This window comes from Streptopelia decaocto (assembly GCF_964273445.1).
Source record: "Streptopelia decaocto genome assembly, chromosome: 5".
NCBI classification, from domain to species: Eukaryota; Metazoa; Chordata; class Aves; order Columbiformes; family Columbidae; genus Streptopelia; species Streptopelia decaocto.
In genome coordinates this window covers 10146304-10163586 of record NC_138659.1, presented here as the reverse complement: position 1 = coordinate 10163586, position 17283 = coordinate 10146304, and the positions used below count along the sequence as shown (strand labels likewise).

The window sequence follows — 17283 nt, the reverse complement described above, 5'->3', positions numbered from 1 at the left end:
TCATTATTTTCTGTGAGCAGTCAGTCTCTGGAAATTCTCTAAGATACTGCGGTTCAGCTGGTGGCTCAGCTCTCTGGGTGCTTTTTTTTCCTGTTTCTTCTGATCGGTCCCCAAAAAAGCCCAGCCAGCCAGACGCTGCTTGCTTCTGACAAGCAATGCAGGTCCAAGCGAGCGTCCCCAGCAGCTTTCGGTTCTCTGGCTGCTTGGAGGTAATGAGATCTCAAAAAAATAGAGGTCTGGCTTCCAGAGCTGCACAAGTCAGTCCTTGCTCCAGGCCCACCACGCTATTACCTCACGGGAGAAGCTTCCAGAGAAGTGTCAGTGTGGGACCAGGTGAATTTAAACTGCAATTTTTTACATTATCGTTATTTGTTGGGGGTCAAAGAAGTTGGTCTCTGCTTCTGGCTGTTGTAGGATAATCTGCATCTCGCAGGAGCACCTGGTGCCACTCACAGCTTGGCTTTTGCTGGTTTATGGGCCAGCAGACAGGATGGATCTGATGGAAAGTCCACTCACAGGGCAGATACAGGCAACATTTTGTAAAGATGTGAGTTGTGTTATGGAGTGACTTATACAGGAGGTGATTTTTGGCATTTTTGCTTTTTGAGTAAGCCAAGGAGAAAAAACCCAGGGAGAAAAGACTATGGAAACCTTTCTGTCACCTTATCTGTATTGCAGGGAGGCCATGTGTGTAGTAGCAGGATAGACTGTTCCTCTAATGAAGAGGGACTTCCAGAGGAAAATTTAGAGCATTTGAAAGAGATTTCTGACCAGTATGGTTTCAAAGAGAAATTTTAATGATTGAAAAACAATAAATGGTTTCTATTAATACTACAAGAAGTCTTTCTTGATGTTTACCAAGTAAGTGGTATTGTTTAGCTACTGTTAAATAGATAGAGCAGGACCAATTATATCATGTAAAGCATCAACCTGTAAAATAAAAAGAAAAAAAAGCTGTGTGGCACTGTAACTGCAATTTAAGGAATGCAGTGATCCCAAATTCCTATTTACAAACTGAGAGCAGAATTACTTTTGCACTGAGCATCTAGAACAGAGGCTAAGGTAGTTTGCATCATGTTAGCTGATTCTTCCCTGAAATTCTGGAGCACTTAACAGTGCTCCTCCAAAACAGCACTTCTTGGCAGGCCTGTTTGGGTTGCATTTGTAGCATCATACGTAGCAGCATGCAAACACATACCTTGTTTATACAGGAGTTTAATTTTCAAGGTGATACACATGTGATAGCTGTACCTAGAAGTGTTTGTCTCTGAATTAATTCTCTCCAATTAGTGCTAGTTGTAGTATGGACCCTCCTAAGCCTTGGACGTACCTAAGCCTAGGAAGACCTTGCTGTTATTGGAAAAGGGAGTGAAAGAAATGGGTGGTGCTGGAAAGTGGGGTTCCCTCTGGCTAATGAGGGTGATTCAGTGACCAGTTAGGCCACGTGCCCAAAGTCTGTGAAATTAAGCACTGATATTGTCAGTTCTGCTCTGGTGACACACCCCAAAAATTATCCCTATGCTCTTGTTAACTGAAGAACTTATTGTGCTCAGAGAGCTTGGGCTGCGTTGTGGTAATTTGTAAGAAAAAAGACCACAAATTTTATTTTGTAAGTTTAACAACAATGGCCTCATTTGCAGTTTTTAAGGGAAATATTTTTTTTCTTTGTGGTTTATGGCCCTTGGTAAATGAGGATGGTAATTGTCAGAATTTCTAAATGCAACACTGATAATTGTGAATGATTAATGATTAAAGGTTAGATAAACATCAGCATTTTCGTTCTCTCCAACTCAAGTTTAGTGTTTTGTACCATGTAACTCAGAAGAGATATTAAAAGGTACCGATACCACTTTACAAACTGGGAACCTGAGTCCAGTAAAGCTAAAGCTACTGGCTCCAAGTTGAAAGGCTGAAGGCAGCAGCACAGGGAGGGACTAGTGGGGCTTTGGTATAAATTAGCAGAGGTTTGTGTAAAAGCGGACAGAGGGGATTCACAATTGAATTCAGTCAGCTCTTGCACTGCTGCTGATGCGGAGTCTGTGCAATGGGGCGATTGAAGGGGAACCTGGTTGTAAGGCAACTCAACTTCTCACATGTCATCTAGGACAGAAGCCCTCGCTGGCATAAATGGTGGCTTCTAAAGGAGTGAAGACAACACGGAGCCAAAGGGCTTGCGGGTTTGCTGACAACAGCAAAGCGAGACTATCTTGTTGATGGCCAGAAGAGGGCACGTCCTTCCTGCCTGCTCAGCAGGTCAGGGTGTTCTGCAAATAGAGTCACCTGCAGGCTGCGTTTAGAGGAACCTTCCTGTGCTTGCCTCAAGTGTCCCTCCTAAATCCAGCTGTGGAGAACCTCAGGTGAAGGCTCTGGAGAACAAATGTGATGGGAGCGGCTGAGGAACCTGGGGGGTTCAGTCTGGAGAACAGGAGCTGAGGGGAGACCTTCTGATCTCTGAACTGCCTGGAAGGAGGTTGGAGCCAGGGGGGGTCAGGCTCTGCTCCCAAGGAACAAGTGCCAGGACCAGGGGAAATGGCCTCAGGTTGTGCCAGGGGAGGTTGAGGTTGGATCTGGGGAACAATTTCTTCCCCAAAGGGCTGTCGGGCATTGGAACAGGCTGCCCAGGGCAGTGGTGGAGTCACCATCCCTGGAGGGGTTGAACAGACGAGAGATGAGGTTCTCAGGGACATGGGGTAGAGGTGGACTTGGCCGTGTTGGGTTAACAGTTGGACTCTGTGATCTTAAAGGGCTTTTCCGACGTAAACGATTCTATGATTTGTGATCAAGTGACACCTCAAACTGGATGTTGACTTACCTGTTCCAGAAGTTTCTAGTGGTTTGGCATGCAGAAGAGCAGGAACCACCTCAGATTTTAATCTGGTTATGGAATTGTATCTGATTCCACCTATTTCAATATTTATTAGCCAGATCTTTAGCAGAAGCCCCTTTCTGAGAAATGAAGTACCAGACAAGCACTCAGGCCTTTGAGAACCGCCACATTTCCTGGTGGATCTTACCGCCTTCCTGTCAGAAGCAGCCAGGTTCTGTAGCTCAGACACACCAACCTCTCCCTCGCTGTCTCCCACCAGGAGGCAGTCGGTGTTGGTAGCAAAGAGCACGGATGTGAACGTCACTTGTGGGCCAGCAGAACGAGAGATCACGGGGCTCAAGCTGCAACCCAGCAGAGGCAGGATTAGTGATGACATGGTTAAAACTGTATTTGCCTGGAGTATAAATGTAGCAGTAATGCAGGCCTGATAAATGCTGTGTGGTTTACTTTTTTGGCCTAGATTAACTCAAAACTAGGAAGTGAGGCAGTGTTGTTCTGGTCTCTGTCCCAGGGGCTGTTAACTAAGGTATCCTGGTTGCCTAAAATCTGTCCTATTGCCTAATTTGGTGCTTAATATTTTTATTATACGAATAATTTGCAAGATTAGGCAGGCCTCCTACTCCACTGCTGGCTTCGTGCTGTCTTTAATACAAGTAGTGCAGACTAGTGTCACAAGGCCAGAGATGAGCTAAGTTGTGCATGAGATGTGCACCTGCTTTACAGTAGCAGGAAACTGTGCGAGGTATCTGAACTTCTGACTGTCTTATTTTTATAAAAGGACCAAAGTAGTTCAGTTTTGTTATTTTTTTCCTTTTAACTATGGCAGTGGAAGAATCTTATCATTTCTGCAGCAAAAAAAGTGCAGTTTTACCCTTATCAGTTCCATGAGTCATCCATCTCCTTGTCTTACAATCACAATTGTCTGGAAACTACCCTCTGCTTTTACAGAATGAATATTTCAAAATGCAATATTTTCCATAACTAAGCAAGCAAATGGCATGGAGCTGTCATGAGTGATAACAGTCCTGACTAGGCAATAGTGTGTAGCCTTTGTGCCATTAAGTTTCAGAATCTTCTTTGAGAAAAGTAATGACTTACGTGCTGACACTGAGATCCCAAACTTCTACTCTGCTTTCATTTGCTGCTGCAAATATGCAGGCTGACTTCGGAGACCACATAATGTCATGAACAAAAGCAGTGACGGAGCTGAGAGTTAAAATGGGCGTCTGGGAATCCTGGTGCCATAAATTAATGCTCCAGTCTGCAGAGCAGCTGAGGAATATGTCAGTGCTGAAGGGATTCCAGGCGACTTTGTACACAGGACCCTGGGGAAGAAACAAAAAAGAACTTTGTTTTATTCTGAAACTACGGGCTCACAGGGTGGTTTTTAATAGTGGTCTTTAATGGAAATCCCTGGCTGTTCTCTGACTTTAATAGCAAAACCAGCATTTTTTATGTGTACCAATAGGAAATGAGGGGGCAGCAGACATGATAAGACAGGAGAGATCTTGGGAATAATAAACCATTCAGCTGATTCTGTCCCTTCACCAGTTGTTAGGACAAGCTGATGCTGAAAGGGCAGCTCCTTGGATGAAGCAAAGACTATATAAGAAGTTTAGGTTTCTTTTGTTGCAAATGTTTTGTTTAGTAATTATAAGCAAAGAAACCATTACATTTGTGAAGTTAGTTGAATGGTTTCTGCTGTCATTACTTCTATGTATCACTCACCTTATGGCCTCTGTATGTCTTTACAAACTGCTCATTAGATGAACAAGAACACTTGTGGATATGACCCTCATCTGTTCCAGTAAGATAAAAATCAGTATCCTGAAAAAAAGGTAAAAGTAACCTAAGTGGGGTTAACCTGTTTGTCACTCATCCAGAAATCTATAAAGGACTGGCTGAGTTTGGCAGTGACAGTTCTCTGAAGAACCTGGTTGCCAGGATATTGTGTGTTATATGTGCAGTAGATCCAGCGGTGCCAGAATGGATCAGATTTGCTGCTCCTGTGCTCTGTCTGTGCAGGACACACACTGGGATTTTTGACCCCTGAAAATCCCAGACTTTCTATGATCCACATGGACAAACATGTGAATTCTTCAAATGCTCTGAGGATAAAACATTCAGCTGGATAAAGAGAAGCATAGCCAGCTCAGTCCGAGACTCGGGAGGTGTTGAACAGTCAAATCGACCCACACATGAGGGAAACCTGCCCTAGGATCTGGCCCAAAGCAAACGTGAGTAACATGGCTGAAATGACAGAGTTGTTCACACACAGGGATTACGTGCTTGGTTTACTATATCATCCACTGTTATTAGCTAAGAAGCAGTTTGTTTCAGAGCTAAATATGCTTTAAATAGCAGTGCCCAGTCCCAGGGAGTGCCAGCAAAGTCACTCCAACTGAGGATCTTGCCCCCGCTGCACAGGTTCCCTGGATAATACTTCAGCCGGGATGGACTTTCTGACCTACCTTGGGATGGAAGTCAAAGCACATCCCAGCTGCCTGCTGAGATATCAGATCGTTACTTTTGCTTTCTTTCTCACTTGGTAATTTTTTCTTCTCACTTTTTGTTTGCTGTATTTTCATCAGATCTGTGCAAAGAGCAAGATTTTTTTGTCAGACAGGTATGTGACAGTGCTGTGAGTAACTTGTGCTTCCGTGGAATGCTCAACGGCTCTTAAATGTTTGGTGTGTGATAACTGGTATTAAAAGTGTCACCTGAAATGAAATGAAGCAATTGCGATTTCAGGTCTTATCCCTCTGCAGGGAAAATGCTTACCAGTGCAATCTAGTCTTTTCTGTAGAAACCACTCGGTTATTCGGCCATCTGCTGACATACAGATTAACCTCTCTCTTTTGCCATCTTCTGTTTCACCGCTGGCCTGTTCCACCCACCTCAGTTGCCATATAGGACCTGTATGTTTATTTAAAGATTGACTGGGACAAAAAAACACGCCCATGATAAATCATATATGAAAAAAGACAGGACAATGTATTTGAAAAATAATTAAGCTTCCGCTTTGTAATGAATGTCAGCTCTTCTGACAGAAATGTTTAGCTTTTCTTTAAAAAAAGAAGCGGGGGTGGAAAAGAAGAAATCTACATATTGACTGTTTTCCCTAGGAATTTTTTTTTTTAATCAAGCATGTTTGATATTTTATTTCAGGGCACTGTTTAATGTACTGACATACCTTCACTGATACCTGAATCGTGAAATCAATCTGCACCTTGGAGGAGCCTGCCTTAGATTTGGGGAGCTATCCCCCTCATCATCCCTTCTCTCTCATTTTTCTTCTTAATTCCTGCTTGTCCCTCACCTATGCTGATGTTCTTTCCGTTTTTGGCAAGTGGAATGAGTGAGAAACCACTAAAAGCTGCCACTGGTCTCCTGTAAGGATTTATTATCCAGGGCAGGATTGTCCTAGGTAGTTAAAACATGGAGTATAAAATGATATTTGGTGGTAACTTGCTGCATTTCCTTAAAAAAGTCAGGGCACAGTACTTATCTGTGTGACCTTTCCAACATGGAGAACTCGCTTTGCATGCACAGCAGCAGCGCAGAGAGTTCCCTACCCCGAATAAGGACTGGTGGTGTTAAAGTAATGTGAGCATTTATCCGCAGAAATAAAGTACAGATTGATGGCAGCGTCTGAGGGTTTGACTGTACCTGTGTAAATAGGTGGGTGGGAAAAAAACGGCTGGCCCTTCCAGGCATTTATGCATTATCGTAAATTTTTGTGTCTGCAATTTTGCTCCGGAGACTTCTAGGATTTGAGAGTATCAAGTGTTTCTGTAGGCTTTTCCAGTCAAAACTGGAAGATACTTACAAAAGCTGGAAATGAAAAAATTGTGTGACTTCCCTGAGTATTCACAAGCCTTATCAAGAATGTTACTGTACCCTCAGCTTCTCACCTGGGGATATTTTTTAATTTATTGCTAAGACATGACCGAGGTGGAGGAGACAGGGATTGCAGCCGTACCTGCTGTCCATAATCGCAGCATCCTTACAACTCTGTACGTTGTAGATGGCGACAGAACCATTGTACGTTCCAACCGCTAAAAGATTTGGGCTTCTCAGAGAAAAATCCAAAGCGGTAACACCATGTTTACACTGGAAAATACGCTCTGGCCACTGACCAGTAGAGAAATACGAGAACGTTTTAACTTAGTTTATTAATTTACCTCAGTCTTCTCAGCACTGGATACTAAATTTCCAGGCTCTGCTGGGAAATTCAAGTGCTGATAACCATAGTGACCACTTCTAGGCAGAAATTAGGTACTATATTCTAAATGGTTAAGTTTATTTCTTGCTGTAACTGATAAAACTAGGAAAAATAAAGACTATGCAGAAATATGACACTGCAAAATAAGTTAGATGGGCTTACATCAAACCAAATACCTAAAACTCAAATTCCCTAAGATTCAGCTGAGTACTATGTGGGGGGTTTGTTTGTTTGTTTTATTTTTGTTATTTTCAAAATGAACTTGGCATTTTCGTAAATTTCTCCAGTTATTTTCTATCTTGTACTGTGAAAGTAAGTACCTTGCCAATTACAGAAACATAGCTGAAGATAAAATGCAGTCTAATGTACTTCGGGGAATCTGTAAACCGCTAGTTTTGTGTCATTTCTCTGTGCAACCAAAGAAGTGATCCAGCTCTGTTATAAGATTAAATCCTTAAAGTCACTGTGCCGAGCTCTTGAAATGGGAAATAGTGGAGTGGTAGTTTGTAAAAAAAACTCTATTTCCGTGTGCCTGCCAGACCTTAGTTCTTAATGTGAGGGCTGTGGTGACATCAGGGAATCACAGGTGTGTTTGTTGTTGACGTGATAAATCTGCATCAAAGAGGTGACTCTGCGTGATTTAAATTAGTCTAATACACAGTTTTGGGCAAGTGAAGTTTGTAGAACACATAAAACTAAAGTTGTGTAATTCAATGGCAATTGGGTGATTTTTTGGCCATGTCACTTTGTAACTGAGATTTTTGTTTGTTCAGTTTTGTTTTTTAAATGGCTGGTTTAAAAAGGATCACTTCTCAGAGTTTTGGTTGTCGGGCATTGGAATGGGCTGCCCAGGGCAGTGGTGGAGTCACCATCCCTGGAGGGGCTGAACAGACAGAGATGAGGTTCTCAGGGACATGGGGTAGTGCCAGGGGTGGGGTAATGGTTGGACTTGATCACCTTAAAACGCTTTTCCAACTAAAGTAATTCTTATTCTGTTCCTTTGGGTCAAGATTCAAGCACTGATTCTGCAGTCAGAATCAGTTTTCCAGAAATGTGTGATTTGGGGTAGCAAATTCAGCCTTACTGGCTAGGTCTTGCTTTTTGAAATGGAAAGAGGGAAGTCCGTAAAGCAGAAATACTGTAGCAGAAAAATGCATTGAAGAAAAAAACAACAACAACAAAAACAAGAAAACAAATTGGCTATACTTGTTACCATGGGGTTCTTCAATGACCAACAGCAAACCAAGCCTTTCTTCTTTTTTTTGAAATCAAACGCTCCGTAACCAACAGCTAAAAGATCCTAAAAGCACAGATTAATAGATATATCTCAGTTAAACTTGAATTTCAGCAGCACATTTCTAAAAGGCAACTTGCTATTAACAGTGAGTCTCAGTGCAAAGTCTGGAAAAATAGTTCTCATGTCATATGCAAGTGGAATCACACACCAGAATTTCAGAATTTCTAGAATACTGAAAACTGGTTCAATTCAAAGTGCATTTTTAGTCACTATCAGTTGTGTTTGTGCTATTCCCTCTCCCTGGCCATCATAAAAATGTCCTTTCTAGAGAGGAATATACATTGTTCTATACCATATTTTAATGTGCAGTATTTAATGGAATATGTAATAATACTTCTATTTTTCTCTCCCAGCATTGGCTGTGAAAGGAGCCTCAGTGACCACCTCAAACTTGGAGCTTTTAGGTCTCTACAGTGGGGTCCAATGAATTCTGTTCATTCCTTTCCATAAGCAGAAGTAAGGAACCGCAGTAAAATTTTCATCTTCGACAGCATTATTTTTTTTCCCTATACAAAACAATTCATACTAACACTTGAAAGTGTTTTCTTGCCATATAATTCTTGGACTGAAGTCTAGAAAAGTGTCCAACTGTAGAATATCTGGGATCTGGTGCACTAACATTATGAAATGGAAATGGTCTTTATTATCTCTCTCTCTCTCTTTTTTATTTTTTTTTTCCTCTTGGGGCAATCTCACTGGTTTTATGTTTCGCATCCTGACTTGCTTTTTACTTTCCTCACCGTCATTATTTTTTTTTGTGGCCATAAGAGGGGTCTGTTGGAAAAACTGAGCCTTACGTTGCTCTGAAAGTGGAAATGTCGGAGTTGTTCTCGCCTCCACTGAAATGGAATTAAATAAACTTGGGCCAGCTGCTCAGAAATCTGTGCCTGTTATTATGCATCTTATGCCCAAAGTTTGATGAGTGCTGTTTTCTTGGGAGATTACTGTCAGAAAGAAAGATGTGGTATCTAAACTGTCAGGAATAAACTCCATCGTGGTGATTAACAGTAGGGGTTTAAATTTCCATTTCCAACCTACCTGACTGTAGGGATGACTCCATCTCTTTGAGATCCCTCCCAGCAAAGTACAGCAAAATCAGGCACTTTTTTAATCTAATTGCTTATAGAATTTTGTAACCAGCTCAGAAGCAGCAGTTTGTTAACTCACGGGGTTGACTTTGCTCCAGGCCATGCTGCTCACGCTGTGACCACGAGTCACGTCACAGAGATACGACCACAGATGCTCCAGGCTGGGAGGTACACGTTCTTCTGGGGTTTTTGTTAGGTCCAACAGAATTGATGCATCAATTAATGCCTCCTCCTGCTCTTCCTCATCCTTTTCTTTGTCAGGCTCTTCCTGTTGAGCTTCTTTCATGGCTGCTACTGCACCACTGGCATCCGATGTAATGTTGGGATCTAAAACGCACAAATATGGTGGAGTCTGAGTAGTAACATTTCACTTACCCAACTCCAGTCATTCACATCAGAAGAAAAATTTGCCCTTTCAGCAAATATTTTGCTGAAAAAAAAAAAAAGGTGAAGATCTGAGGAATTAAGATATCCTAACTTCTAGAACTGTGGCTACAGTGTTGACAGGGCTATAGAAGGTGGCTGGATTGGGCTGTAGTGTGCCAGTTATGCGCCAGGTGTTTAATGAATGGATTTAGCTACTCAGCAACAAGTTCTGAATTTATGTCCACCCCCAACCAAGAATGTTTCTGATCTCTTGTATTTATTTTTTTTTTTTAAATGGGGATTTTTTTTCAAGTTAGATGGCAAATTTCAAAGAGCCACACTTACACATTGATGTTGTAACACCATAGCAAAGTTACTTTATGCTGTAATAAGTTGCTCATTACTGGGGAAAATTATGCATAGACCATATTTTTAGACTGCATTTGCTGAGTAGTTTTTTGTTTACTCACTCCTTTATATAATGTGCAAATCAGAAACTGAGCTCAGATAACTGTAAATAAAATAAGAAACAAATAACTGCCATATTGTCAGAACAAAAGTCCAGCATCGTGCTCCAGCTGTAGCCAGTTCTTGAAGAATGATGGAATATAACAAGTTAATTGCCTGAGAAGCTGAAACTGTATGACACGAAGAGGTACCACACAGTAAAAACAGTGGGAATCTGCCTTTGTTTTTTGGTCCCTGTGTTAACTTGGAGCTCCTGTAAATGGTAAAATGTTACTTAGCACTTGGGTCCAGGTGATGCCTCTTACAGTCTGCAATGAGTGTACTTTATGTTAGACACTGAACATCGAAAACTTCTGGTTTAGGCTAAAACTTCTATTTACCATCAATCTCCTTGTAAAATAAATTTTTAAAAAATGTAAAAGACATTCCAATGCAAAATAAATGTTAGCAGAGTAGCAGAGTTAATCCGTATCTTAACTGTCAGGCAACAAGTTTGCCTGATATTTTGAGTAGGTCTCAGTTTGTGGTGCCAGCTCAGAACTCATGTATTCAGCTCTTCCAGCTAGGATGGTGGGGTGTCTGTCAAAGTGAGTGGAAAACTGCAGAGTCCATGCTGACGTCTCATAAACTCTCCTTTCTCTATTTTTAAATGACTTGTGGCCCGTAGGGATGTTTAATGAAGGACATAACTCTGTGACTTTAAATAGCATGGAAAACTTGCTGCAAACAGGAAACAAACCTAGAAGGATGGGAAACTGCCGATAAGCTGCAAGTTTGGGTTGAAAAATATTCTCCATTAGAATCCTCTCCATGAAAAATAAGTCCCGCTGAAGGTTTTGGGATGTTAATACAGCTTCTGAATGGCATTCCTCCTCTTCGTGGCTTCTGGCAACAGCAGCGCTTTCTGAAATCATCATAGAAGTTGTACTGCCTGACAACAGATGAGATAAAAACAGCTTTAGCATGATCATACTTTGCACATCGAAGTTCAGGGGATAAGAAGTCTCTTTCTAGACCTGCAATAAGCAGAGAAGAATCTATCACAACCAAAAAACACTTCCCCTACTGTTTTTTTTCATGCTTCAATTTTATTTTGTGTTGTTGCTCAAATACTCAGTATGATGAAATACTTCTGGAATTTTTCACAATTGTTTTGCTACTGGCCTAAGTTAGTTAGTAACAGCAAACTTTGCCACTGACTATTTATCTTTATTTAAGATCATTTATGATGGCATTGTACAGAAAAGGTCTCAGTGCAGATTCTTTAGCAAACTGTCAAGTGCCAGACAGAAGACTAAGCATTTGCTTGAAAATGCATCAGAAACGTAAATGTGGAAAAATGTTACCTCCGTCAGAAGAGACAGATGTATTCTGATGCTGCTCTTTGTTTGGATGAGATTTGCTGTTTTTCCCCGTTGTGGCTCTGCTACCTTCTGCTTTTGATGTAGGTTTTATTTCCAGTATGTTAAATGAATCATACAAGTCCCAGGAAGTGACCACCACCCCTAGAAATGAATTATGCTGTATTATACCAGACTCGTTTCAGTGCATTATTATAAAGGGTACATACAGCTGAGCAAAGATTTACTTTTCATACTATGCTCCCAAATTTTTGGCAGAGGGGCTTTGAAAGGGCCTGAGGGTCGGACGAGGCTGTAGCTGCAGTTGTGTGATTGGAATGAGCCCTGCTGGTGCTCAAGGCACGCAAAAAAGGGGAAGATTATGTTTTCAAATCACATTAGTATCTATTTTTCTTCTCGTTTTGATATATATTTTTTCCACTTGTTTTACATAGACTTATGAACACAAAGGAAAAATGCATGCAATAGCATTCCTCGTAGTTTTCTTTGGCCTCCTACACACACAAAAAAATGTGCATAGCAAGGCAAAGCTCAGCACATGTGTCTAAAATCTAGATATTCCTCTATAATTTTTTCAGAGCATTGAGGCTGAACATTTTGTGTAATCACATCTATCCTGTGCGGCTGCCCAGATATTCTGCTTTCCCCAAGATTTTAAATCTCATAACAGAGGTTCTTTTCTTTGCATTGTTGCAAAAAGAAACCAGCAGCACTGAAAAGTTAAAGGGAAAAAAAGGAACTGTCTCCTCTTGTGTTTCAAGCATTAAGTGAAGTTCTGCCTCCTAATAAACCCAACAGCCAAGGGTACAGTGTAGTAAATGAGGGTCTGTTCTCATTAAATACTTTCCTATGGGATACTCTGAGAGTTCACCTTTATCTTCCATGATGATTTTGTCACATTGCACCTCCTTGTTCTTTGCGGCTCCATTGATGGTTTGCATCGTTTTTTCTACAAAGCGATCGTTACCAGGTCTATTTTTGCAAATGTCGGTATACATCTTATTCCGCTCCCTTGAAAAAAAAAGAAAAAAAAAGTACAGTGACTTTCTGAAAAACATTTGCATTCAATATCTCAGTATATATAACCACAAGTTAAACAGGAGAGGATGCTCCATCTCATAACTTATATAAGGTATGACTCCATGTCATAACTGCTTGGGGTTTTTTTGATTGCCAGATTTTATTTCATGCTACATATCATCTTTCGGTAGCTATTTCTGACCTTGTGATGCTGTTCCGAAACAGAAATGGCCTGTAGAGGTAGGCAAAATTCCCTACTCCAGCTACCTTTGAATTTGGTGGAATTCCAAGGAGTTCAGAAATACGTAGCTCTCATCACAGCGCATCCAAGAGACAAAAATGAAATTCTTACTAGTACATTTCTATTTCATCCAGCCCTCAGGTTCTGTAGGAACGGTTAGTAGGAAAGGAGAAACTTTTCCTATTATTTCAGTTTCAATATTCTAGCAGCAGACACAGATTACACCCAGTTTCAGGCCACCACAGCTGGTTGTGCTCGGGAAGAGTCACTGTTCCTATGCAGTTGACAATACGTGCTGTGCATACTAGCCGAGTCTGATTCATAGGATGCTCTTCCTTCATTCCCAAAATCACACCTGTGTGATCCACAAGCAGTGGGGACTGGGGTCTCACCATGAATTTGGTGTGTATACTGGCAGGAAAAACTGGCTTAGATAAATTGTTGGAGTTATCAAGCACAGTACGCTGCAGCTCAGGCTTTGGGGCTTGGCGTCTACCAAAGCTGTGTGACAAGTGTGTCAGCGTGATGTCCCTCACGGAGAGCACTTTGCTGCACTCTGTCCCATTGGGCTTCTGAGAGTAAGCCAAAAAAATCTGTATTTTGGGTTAACTCCCTCCCACTGTTCATAGTAATCCAGGGAGGAGACTCTGCAGTGGAAACTGTGGATGCAACTAAGGGGAGACACAATATTTTAATGGGCAAGGTCACTTGTGATGGGGTGAGATTTCTTCTAGCCAGAAGCTTCTAGGAAGCCAAAGCCTGCCTAGTTTGTTTAGATCTTTGTTATTAAGAAATGATGAGCTGCAAAGCTACACACAAGAATCAATGCAGAGGTTTGCAATTTCTTAAATCGCGTAATTCATGTGTACCACACTCCTACATCATCTCTTTCCCCCATCCCCAGTGTGTTCTCCACCATCCCCTGCTTTTGCTAATCTGCCTCAATTTATCAGTGAAAGTTGATATGAATTTGATCAACTAAGTGGAGTTGTAAGGACTTTAGGCTGCCTTGTCAAAAGACTCAAACCCAAATGGCTTTGAACAGAGGTGAAATGGCAAACTATAGTAGGCAGATCACTGACCCTACGTGTGAGCAGCCTGTTCAGGACTGTGCGATGAGCAGAAATGAGGCATGCTGAGCTGTGTGCACACTGCCAATATACATACTGAACTCTTCCAGCGTCTTCTGCTTCCACAGACACCATCACAGATGGCATATCAAATATCCAGAGAGTTTCTGTCTCTGTGAGGTAAATATCCACTCTCTTGTCTAAGTCTTCTTTGGTCAGTTCTTCTTTCATCTCCTCTGGCCTCACCTGCACATCTGAAAAATTAAATGAGCTTAACAAGTGAGACCTTTTCTGCTCTAAATTTAAAAGCAGGCAAATTAATTCTAAAACTATTTTAATGATCAGGAGCCACAACTAGTGAGGCACCAAGTTCCTCTGAAGCGCTGGGCGTCTCACACCCACTGCCTGCAGTGTCCCACAGATCACTCCAAAGAACAGCTTGGATCTAAAATTATACCCTGTATGTTCTTTACCAGGTAAGTTCACAGCTGTGTCTCGTCGAAAGCCGGGTTCTACTGTTTCATCCAGGATGCTCTCGGTCGTTGATGCATTTGATATCGTACTGCTGCTCCCGTGTGTCCTGCAGCAACAAAGAAATCAGCAAAAATCCTGTGTGAGAGGCCAGATGTCAGTCAGCAAAGCACAACAGAAATATTACAGCAGTGGCGTTATCAGGATAAACCACCGAGGACTGTAACAGCACAGACAGGGATGCTGTAAAATAAGTCATAGAAGGCTCAGGAAAGAAAATAATGAAATGGTTTGAAAAAGACTTAAAAAGAAAGAATTCCTCTGATGACATATCCCGAGGCATTAAATGGCTGATGGCAAAGCAGCTGTTGAGCTCTCAATTCGTCCTTAGCATATAATAACATGCAGTGTTTGCTGCCTGCTGGGCGATAACACTCGCAGACAGCGCTGCTCTCAACCAGAATTAGATCCTCTGGTGCTTTGCATGTGCTGAAATGGCTTTGAAATGCACATGAAACTCATTTGAAGGGATTAGCTTGTTCAAAATAAAATAGGTAATGTTCACGGAGGAGGTAGCTGTGCTAACTAGAAGTAAAACTCAAAACTTAGGTAATGTGGGTGGGGTTGTGAGCGGATTTTCTCTTCCTCAAAGGCAAAGTGTGAGCAATTGTAAATATACAAAAGGCATTCGAAAAAGGCAATTTTAAAGATTTGTATTTAAAACTAAAGAATTTTGTCTTTTAAATGAAGAGTTCTTGTCTCTAAAAAGGATGCGTTTTTTTTTTCAGGAGGTATTTTGTATTTTTAATTCTTTTTTTTGTGTATATTTACTCCTGGTTAATATCCCTGCCTCTGAGATTACCCTTTATAATAGCCAGCCTTGGAAAAAAGACAAAAAGAGCAATCTCTTCTTCTCAGAAATCACAATGGCATTAACTTTCCAAAGAAAACAATAAATAATGCTTTTTTTTAACTTGTATGTTTTCCAGTGCTGACTTTACTAGTGTTTTAGTCCCTTTGACTAAATAAATCACTTATCCTCTCCATACAATTTGAATGTGTATACACCACTGGATAAAGTGATGTGGCTCGTTACTTTCATTTTAAACACCAACAGTTATTTATCATATTTTGCATGACTTAATTGAATTTGTCAGCCTGAAGATAAAACGGCTCAAGTCCATTGACTTTGTTTATTGCCTCTGTATGAAGGTTTGTAAATGAAAGGCAGTAACTAGTGAAACACGTAATTTAGCAGTTTTAACTCGTAAGTTTTTGTAGAAGGGTATATTTGAAAATGTATGCACATATGCCCACAAAGGTAACTTGCTTAAATTAATTTAAGAAAGAGGGTTCTTCTTATGTTAACAATATTTTAATATTTGAACTGAAAGAGTCAAGTTTTTTAAAAGGGTTGTCTGTACTGAATAAGTATCATTAAAACTGACAAAATGCTTTAAAAGAAATGTGTTAACTCTTCAGTGAAACCAGGGCATTTTTCCGTACCCACAGCTAAGCAGGTATCGATATACTCCATTTTTTTAAAAAAACACATGCGTGGGGAAGTCAGAGAGCATGTGAAGTAGCTAAAGGGAGTATTTACATTTCAGCAGTAGTTCTGACAGACTCAGTCACAACTACTGGCAAATTCCATTTATTCTATTAGTTGCCATTTCTCAAATTTTAAATGATGAGCATGACAAGTGTCTGTATGTTTGGCAATACAATATAATTATTAGCCCTGCACAATTATCCCAGCCTCTCTGAAGAACAGGTACCCTGTGAGATGAGATTTCAGATGGACTCACCCTGAGAATGAACCCGAACTGGTATTCACTCCTGGTGCCTGACGCGTGGAAAAAGAAGAGAGAAAACCCAGTCCCGCGGGCCCAAGGTATGAGCTGAATGGCACGAGCTTGCTCTGCCTGCGGGCAGCAGCGCTTGGGTCAGAATGGAAGAGCGGACGGGGTGTCACGTCCTTTCCTTCGGCATCAAAAACCTGAAGAAACATTTTGGTGACAGTAACAGCTTCACTGTGTTCCCGAAACAAGCAACAACGATTTCATTTGCAACATTTAATCTCATCTGGAATATAAAGAGGACCCTGGTCTAGGTGGGAACCTGACTGAACGGGTTAGTCACCCCTGAGATACAGCAGGACAGCGGCTGAACCCCTTTAGGGTTCAGCCTGGAGAAGGTTGTCCCCTGGGCTTGGGACTTCTTTGGAACTCACTTTGCAGAAATGGCTGCAAAATATCTGTTAAAACAATGTTCATCTCACTATCGAACCCTCTTCTTCATCAGCCCTCATGTGTTTTTCAGGTTATTTATTCTATAATGACCTCCTAGAGTAGCTTATTGACTGTAACTATTCCAACCGAATGAACAGGACAGCAAAAGCAAGGAGATAAACAATTATCCGTATTTTTTTATTATACCGCTCAAAATACCTCATTGTAAGAAGGTATTCAGAAGGTCTTTAAATGACTCTCAGATTATGTTAGAGAAATTAGACATACAAGTGTTACAGCCAACATATCTCACACAGGTTTGAAAGCATGCAGTTGGAGAGCTGTTACTCTAATTTATTTTTTTTTTTATTATTCTTGCAGATTGTTTTTGAACACTCATCAGCTTCATTTCAGAATGGATTAAGCTTTTGGATAATTTTCTTTCTCCACAGCCCTTCAACTTCAGAGATGCCTTTTCTTTCCTCCTCCCTCTCCTATTTCCTTTCTGACAACTATTAACATCCCCAATAACTCACATTTAAAACTCCTCAGTAGTAAAGGGCTTCTCACCCGTATGGCACCCCTGTGACCCACGAGGGACACCCTGTCCCCAGCTCT

General features: G+C 41.2%; 1 protein-coding gene across 1 annotated transcript; it reads right to left on the bottom strand.

Annotated features, from left to right (window-relative positions):
* Positions 1 to 818: 818 nt before the first annotated feature.
* Positions 819 to 17114, bottom strand: DNAI4 (dynein axonemal intermediate chain 4). The gene is made up of 15 exons (XM_082053018.1): positions 16243 to 17114; positions 14437 to 14543; positions 14061 to 14217; positions 12504 to 12643; positions 11618 to 11776; positions 11011 to 11202; positions 9517 to 9764; positions 8266 to 8352; positions 6810 to 6961; positions 5609 to 5766; positions 5299 to 5420; positions 4556 to 4654; positions 3926 to 4152; positions 3015 to 3168; positions 819 to 930 (listed from the first exon to the last, which is right to left on the bottom strand). Exons 1-15 carry the CDS (start codon positions 16443 to 16445, stop codon positions 886 to 888), a joined length of 2250 nt encoding a protein of 749 aa, XP_081909144.1. The 5' UTR covers positions 16446 to 17114; the 3' UTR covers positions 819 to 885.
* Positions 17115 to 17283: the final 169 nt, after the last annotated feature.

Excerpts from the sequence above, each read along its gene's own strand:
- DNAI4 (XM_082053018.1), bottom strand. The coding sequence starts at position 16,445 with ATGTTTCTTCAGGTTTTTGATGCCGAAGGAAAGGACGTGACACCCCGT. Across the intron at positions 11,203-11,617 it reads ATCTGTCTCTTCTGACGGAG|GCAGTACAACTTCTATGATG; the intron begins GTAACATTTTTC and ends ATCTGTTGTCAG. Across the intron at positions 931-3,014 it reads CTGCTTCTGACAGGAAGGCG|GTTGATGCTTTACATGATAT; the intron begins GTAAGATCCACC and ends TTTATTTTACAG.